Source organism: Austrofundulus limnaeus, unplaced genomic scaffold (assembly GCF_001266775.1).
Source record: "Austrofundulus limnaeus strain Quisiro unplaced genomic scaffold, Austrofundulus_limnaeus-1.0 Scaffold270, whole genome shotgun sequence".
Lineage (NCBI taxonomy): Eukaryota > Metazoa > Chordata > Actinopteri > Cyprinodontiformes > Rivulidae > Austrofundulus > Austrofundulus limnaeus.
In genome coordinates, this window is record NW_013952672.1 from 676672 (window position 1) to 684555 (window position 7884).

At 38.2% G+C, this 7884-nt stretch overlaps 1 protein-coding gene across 12 annotated transcripts in view; it reads right to left on the reverse strand.

Annotated features, from left to right (window-relative positions):
• tns1b (tensin 1b) overlaps nucleotides 1–7884 on the reverse strand; it is a 90174-nt gene that overhangs the window by 41631 nt on the left and 40659 nt on the right. For 11 of the 12 annotated variants that reach the window (XM_014020873.1, XM_014020877.1, XM_014020871.1 and 8 more), the window contains one exon: nucleotides 1172–1221. In XM_014020873.1, the coding sequence (XP_013876327.1) occupies nucleotides 1172–1221 (50 nt within the window). Of the gene's footprint in view, nucleotides 1–1171; nucleotides 1222–5121; nucleotides 5396–7884 lie in introns of those variants that run through there. The other variant, XM_014020874.1, reaches the window with a different exon arrangement.

The following is a 7884-nucleotide window of genomic DNA, read 5'->3' on the forward strand; positions in this document are numbered from 1 at the left end:
GACTGATCCTGTTTATTTTTGGGTTAAATAATTTTTTTAATTTTAAACACAAGAAGAATGTAAAATTAAATACAATAAATATATAATAAAATAGAAAACCCTGAAAAATTCCTTTAATAAATCCAATAATAACAATTCAAGGTCACTTAAGTTATTTATGCTGAATCCAAGCGCTGTGCAGACYATTAGAGGGACTTCTTATATGCAAGTGCTAATATTGGAAATTTTACATGCAGGCCAGTATAATCTAATATTCTTTTTTTTTTTTTTTGGTTAATATTGTGCCAACATTGGATTGGGACACCCCTAGTATTTTATAATTTGTTCCAAATGGTCATAAATCAAATCGGGGTATGTCAATTTTATTTGACTTTTCTAGGTTTTCCAGCATCCTACAGGTGATAAATAACATTTACTGATTACTTTAGTTCCTCCTCCCATTAAAACATGTTACTGTGCTCATAGAGAACCAAAATTCTGTTTTAGACAAGAAAGCATCCTTTTAACTTTCTCAAATCCCCTTCTTTACCAAGACTTCTCCGCTCCATGTTGTGCTTTTTATATTTCCTCACCACATGTTTGAGGGTGAATGATTCCAGCAGAAGCCGCCATGCAGATAAAACACACTCAACAGTTTGTTCAACCAGAAAATCTATGAGATCCAGCTCTCATGTGACTGCAGTGTCCTTTCAAAACAAGCTAGGGTCAGAATTAAAACTAATTATGGAGCAGCAGCAACAAAATCAACTGCCACAAACTGAACACGCAGTCCTGAAAGTTGTTTTTAAATAATCTGATGCTAAATTATCTTAATTATTGTCGGGCAACTGTTTATTTTGGATTAAACAAACTCTTCTTCAGGCTCAGGATATCCACAAAGAGTGTTGTTGTGTCACATTTTACAGATTGATGACACAACTAAAGACATCTGTGACTGATTACATGATGAGGTGAGGGGGTCTTTCACCAAACAGGTGGACGTCCAGGTCAACAGAGGGGCTAAAGATCCCCTTACCTCTGAACTTTTTTAATCTTTCACATCTCAAGCTGAGTGTTACTAAAAGGTTTGGAGTTTTTCTTCATGTAAATTTGTGTAGAAAATKAAAATAATAAATAAAGTCCAACAAGATGAAAGCATTTGTGTAAATAAGAGAAGAGATGATGGGTTTACCTCGATGGTCTGCGCCGTGACTCCATGCTCTTTGAGGATTTTGTTGACCCCTAAAATAGAGAAGAAACAGTTTTTATTCAAAAAACCTGCACAATATTCAAGTGTTCATATGATGATATAAGAAAATAGAAAAGATGGTCAGAGAAATTTATCAGATTTTGGAAAAAAACACTGAGCTGTGATGTGATATTTAAAATAATAATAGTTCTTCAATTTTGTTTATTTCAACAAATACAAAAAATTTAATCATTAGCTGAACTAGCACAATAAAAAATTAAGACATTTTAAATAAAAACTTTTATTTCCTAAAACCATTGTGTTAATGAAGATTAGTTTCCCAGCAGCACTGAGATGCTGTTTAAACTGATGTTCACAGATTTTCCTTTAGAATCAAAAGGTCAACATTTTAATGTCTGATTTCTTTGGTAAACTGTTACAGATCTGAGATGATTGTCCAAACAGTGTTTGTGTACCTCACTGGTTTACAGACTCTACTAACGGCTCCCCTTGAAGCTCCTGAATGGCTTCATTTACAAATCATTAAAATAAAAACCTCAGAAACAAGTACATAAAACTAGATCTGCTGGCTTTCTACAATTTGTACTGTTTGGTACCCAATAAACAGGTTGCTTCTAGTTTTTTTTTTCCTGTATCAGGAGAGAATTCACATGACTTTTTCAAAGCAGAGAGGCCTGTGTAGAAAAGTTAGGGAATGAAGGTTCCTTAAAGTGTTTGGTCCCAGTCAGCCGCCTCATCTCCCCTCCAACTCAAGGAGGGAGGTGGGGGAGTCAGRGTTCATGTGGACCTGTACACTCTCCTGTGGTGATTAGGTCACATGAACACCAGAGGGGGGCATATCTATCATCATCCATTAGATCAGACCGAGTCCACAGCCACACACACACTGTAGGAAACTGATTTGTTCTTCTCACAGCTGAACGGTCCGGGTTTAATTCTGTTTGTTTACTTTTTTACWCAATGAGCATATTTGCAGATAAGTWAGTTTKCAGCCAGCTTGAYACYRYTGATAACAAGTTTTAAGATACCAGACTTGTACCAGGTTAGTTWGAACAAATGCATCAATTTCCAAAGCTGTATGAAAATAAGAAACATTCCCATGCACCTACAGGTGAGAACAATTTAAATAAAAAAAAACAAAACAAAACAAAGTTTAGTGAGTTCACTCAGAAAGATGGCACTTTCCTTGCTTTCTTTGTGATGTAGGTGTAAGGGTCACCCCGAGGGGGAACAAACATTTCCACCTGTCTTTGACCCTGGTCTCAGAAGACCTCCCTCAAAAGAAACATTTTATTTTCTTTAATAAACAAAATAATAATGTTCTTTATATTTTTGATTTATATTTTCTTTTAACTACAAGTTATTATCATTTTATAAATCAAAGTTACATAATGAAAAGAATGACAACCTATCTTTTGTTCCCCTTACATAGGAGAATAAAAAAGGTAAACCCTTACAAATGGTGCCCTTGTAGGTGCAAATCTAAGAATACCACATACACTATCACCCAAAATATAGATATAAATGTCTGTTGTGCACACAAGACCACAAGAAAAAAACAGGCTTCTTTAAGCTCCAAACTTAGACAACACCATAACATCGAACATAAACCTGAAATCAAATTTGCACCCAAAGTTGCAGAACAAACTACCRACAACAAAAACTAAAAACTCAGTGTTTTAGGTCGTATTCACACCTGATAGTTTGATAGAGTTGATTCGATTGGGAACCAAAATTGCAAGATTTATTTGCTGAGATGACTCCATATGAGGCGGAGCAAATCCAACTTCACAGCCGTGATGTCTTATACAGACATCGAGCGAGGTATTTACAAGATATGAGTAACTTTATAACTATTATTACACAGAGTGGCCTGTGTTATAGTCCAGTACCTGTCAAGAGCTGTCTCCGGTCCTGTTGGTGTCCACACATGCAATCGAACCACACCAGAGTACGCTTCAACCAAACTGAGACCTAAATTTTCAGGCGGACTAGAGTTCACCTTTTTGGTCCACATCAGAGTTTGATAACACATTCACACCTCTCCAAACGAAGCCGACYTTCTAGGCAAACAAACTAGAATTTGATTGAAGTGGACCAAACTGTGCTGGTGTGAATACGCCCATAAATTACTTTGCATAACACCAACTTGCCCTATTTAACATCCATCCATCCATCCATCATCCATCCATCCATCCATCTATCTATCTATCTATCCATCCATCCATCTTCTCCTGCTTATTCTTGGTTGGATCCTGGAGGCAGTACATGCAGGAGAAAAACACTGACGTTCCTTTTCCTTCCAACACTTTCCAGCTCCCACTGGGGGATCCTGAGGTGTTGTTCCCAGGCCAGAGATGATTCTTTTACTCAGTTCTAGTTCTGTAGTAGGGTCTCCTTGGAAGGTCCAATAGAACCAAATCAACTACATTAGAAGTCTTTAATAGAGGAGGACCACAGAAAACAGGTCAGTTTGCCTGAAAGAGGGCAACAGGGGTACTATCCTGGAACCAAGTATGGGTAAGTGCATATAAGGCTATAAATGTTATGGTGTCCTGTATTTGTTTATGCCTAACACTTGTCCCGAATAATAATAAGTTTGCCTATACTTAGGCAAACTAAACTGCACTAAATCTATCAGTCTACTTGGAAAACAATTAAACATAATCAAAGAGATCCCATAATGGTTCTGAAACTTATCAAAAATTACATCTCATCCCTTCAGCTTGATGGTTTTAGAATTATTCTTGGTGATTGTTGGGAATTTGTAAGAACGTGTTTTAGTTTACAAATCTCTGGAACAAAAGCTTGGATTTATAAACTGTGAACACAAACTTTTTGTCATCACAGCCGGATCGGTTCTAGACGGTCTGAACTCTGGTTCTTTGCTCTGTCCTGCTGCTTGCTCATATTCCCATGAGGCTGTCGCCCAACTGAGGTGACACACAGGAAATCCCCCCTGTTCTGTCTGCACTTTGGCTTAATCACTTCAGCATGTAAGATGGAGCTATGAAGCAGTGAGTCGCTAGGAGGACGGAGATGAATGAGCACAAAACAACTCAAAAGAGAGGCAGACGTGAAGTACTGAGTTAAAACCAACTGGTGCTGTGGGCTGTTATTTTTAGTGAGTTAAAGTAAGCAAAAAGCCCAGATCTTTTCTTCAACACACAACTTTGAAGTGATCTAAACCTCCTCAAAATTTGAATGACATGACAGTACCACAACGAGGAAACTTAATACAATGCTGCAGACTAGTAAGATGGAAAATGTCACTTCTACTGCGATATGAAGACAGCCGTTAACTCGTAGTTTTGGCTTTAAATTAGTCCAAATTGGTGTGTAGGGTTTTTATGAGCCACATCGTTTAAGTCAAACTGCAACCATCTGGGTAAACAAAAGCAATGCAATGAAACTTTGGTCAGGAATAAAACTTTCGCTCAGCTGACCTTTGTCTTCTTGTCTAATAAAAGAAATGGAAAACGTTAGGATGTTTTGTTAAATAAACAGAAACAATCATTCGTTAGCTGCAGAGAACAACAGGCTAAAAGTTGTTGCAATCCTTTTTTAGCGTTCAGATAGGTTTCCCAGTGCATCACATTAAAAGACGCTCCATGTGCATCCTAAAGCTTTGCGTTGGGAAGGAAAGCAGTAGAGGAGGTGGGGCATTGAGTGGGGGGTCCTGCAGGCCATGTTTCAAAAGATGAAAACCATCTGGGGAGGTTGACTTTACAAGCAAGCCATACAAATTAACCATCTGAGAAAGAGCAGGAGAACGAAGGATGGAGGAAGGGAGGGCAGAAGACGTTGGGGGCTGGTAAAAACTCTGTGAGGGACGACGAGAGAAACTTTTTGTTTTTATAACAAAGAGGAAATATCCAGTGCTGAGACGGGAAAAGAGACGGAGATCCAGATGCCCGTCCGTGGCGTCCTACCTTCCTGAAAATGTTTCCCGTACTCCATCGCCATGCCCCCCTCAGAGAGGAGAGTCGCCTCCTAAGAGACCCTCCTCGGTTCATCTCCGGACTCTCAGCGGTCTGTGTGTAGCTTTGAAGGTCTCCCAGCGAGACCTCTCCCTTTTGACAGCGGAGGAGTCGAGGAAAGAAAAAGAAAAAACAGGACTATTTTGGTCTCAGAAGCGCGCTCCTTCGCAGCACTCCTCTACTGTCCAGCCTGCGTTCTCCCTTCAGTCCTCTCCTGCTCCCTCGCCCCCTCAACTCTGCCTACCATCAAGTTATCTCTCCCACTGATATTCAGCTTTTCCCTCCCTCCTTTCCCTCCCATGGCTTTTTCACATCTGCATTCGGATCTAAATTGCTAACCCTTTCCGTCTCTTGGAACAAACATGTGGGAACTGATGCATGATTGTGTAAATAAACACAAAACATCTTAGAGGAACTATTTGCTGTCAAACATTGTTGATGTTCGATTATTCAGCTGATAAGTTTGTGTGTTTAAACTCCCTGTTAGAAATTWAAAAATGCTGGTCGGAGAACATGCATCTGGTTAGACCAGAATACAAAAAAGGTCAAATTTTTAGTAGCTTAGATGTCGTCCACTTCCTTGAATGCAAAAGTTAAAAAAATTGTGTGATGTAAATGTTAGAAAAGACTCTCAGCTACTAACATACTAAGTTTTAGCTCAGTAGTGGTTACTATGACGAGTTAAAGCCAGTTTTATGTTGAATAAGACTGATTAGCTGTGGTGGCCATCTTGAAATCGGCTGTTTCTAAAACTTAATTATTGATATGCTGTGTGCAAATGAATATTTTCTGGGAGGTTTATTAAAATTAACTGTGGTTCATGAGACATTTTGCTAACACACATGAATGAAATTACAAGATCACCTGCCTTTCATGGCAGCGAGCAATGAATAAACTGAACAAAAGAGCAGAGACTGAAGCAAACTGAAGCAGTTAAGCAGAAGTTCATGCAGTCATGAGATGAGTGTGTTGATGCTCTGAGGCCCAAACAAACCTCCGCCTGACATCACCACAGAGTGAATGTGCTTCACTCAGACGTCAGCCGAACAACTCCCCCACCCCCACACATAWGATTTTTCACTCCGTTTTAGTTCTTGTACCCGAACATGACAGCATGTTGCTCAGTGTGCCTGAAAATCTGAGAGAAAGAGAGTAAAAACTGAGAAAAAAAAAAAGATTTAGCTTCCAACATTGTGACTCAAAGATTTGATATTTAGCTGTTTAGACCTGAAGCTTTTTCATCACTTTGTTTAGCTAAAGAAATGGTGACAACTTGTATCTTTATGGCAGGCATCTGAGAACAAAGAGCCTAACTGTGTGAACGCTTCACAAGCATTCACGATATTGAGATCATTTTTTCTTCCGTCCATTTTTTGGCACGTATCTTGTTTTGCAATTTTTATGCTGTTTTTACAATTCAAATCTCAAAATGCTCGGCTCCTTCCGGACATTCCGAGTATGACTTTTGTTATTTCAGCTATTTATACTTTTTTAGCTATTTAACTGTGTCAGCCACATTTTCCCATTGAAAATTAATAAAACGGTTTTCAACTTCCTCCTTTAAAATGTTACAGCACCTTATATTTTTTGTTCTGGTAATGCTATTTTTAACTTCTGTGTGCTAATTTTAGCTACTTATTTGATAATTGTAGCTATTTTAGCTATAATTCTGATTGTCCTGATGCGTCTCAGTAATCCAGGTAGAAAAAAATCAAAAAGAAAAAATAAGTAGGTCCTCTGGATGGGTTCTTTAGTGAAACGTTTCATCTCTCCTCCAAGAGACTTCTTCAGTCTGTTGAGTTTCAGGTGAACTCAGCCTTATAAGCCCTGCCTCCACATGGACAAACAGGTYAGTCACATGCAAAAGAGGGCCATCGACTAACAATAAGCTTGATTAGCTCTATTGTTCATAGAGGGTCATGTGCCCCATCACCTGACCCGTGTTGTGTTATGTGAATGTAGTGAATGCAAGTGGGGGTTCAACATCCCCTTGTTTTTGTAATTCTGCTTCTTTCTGCTATTCTTATTTTCTAAATTTTTGCACTTCTTTCTGCTAATTTGAGGTATTTATGCTTCATACARTTGCTTTCTGCTATRTTCAGCTTTTTGCTGGAATCATAGTGAATGTTTAGCTGATATTAGCCAATTTCACATCTTAGTGGCTATGCCAGCTTCTCTCGGCTTAGCTCAGCAAACTTCTGCCCCTTATGCTTCTTTATGCTAATTTAGGAATTTCCAGCTACATTTTAGCTGCTGTAATGCATATTTTGGCTGTTGTAACAAAATTGTCAAATTTTTGTACTTTTATGCATTTTTTATGGTTTTAGACATTTTTACACCCCTTTTACCACTGAGTGCTAATTTCAACTTGTGTTTGCTATCTTTAGCTTGTTTTCAAGCTAATTTTAGCTCCTTTTTTGCCTTTTCAGCCTTTTTTTCTGCTAAGTTAAACTTTTTTATGCTTCTTTCAGCTTTTCAAACCAAACTTGCATTAAATATTTTGTTATTAAACATTTTAGCTCCCTTTCAGCAGCTTTCACTTAATTTTTCAACAATAAGCATTCACACTAGCATTTTCACAGGAATGCAATTTCTCTAGCTGTTTTTGTTATAAGTGGTCATAAGTCAAATTTATCTCTCATGTTCGGGAGCTTTTATACACCTGAATGATTCACAGGTCAGAGGTAGCTGGAATTTTAATACAGTGTTATATAT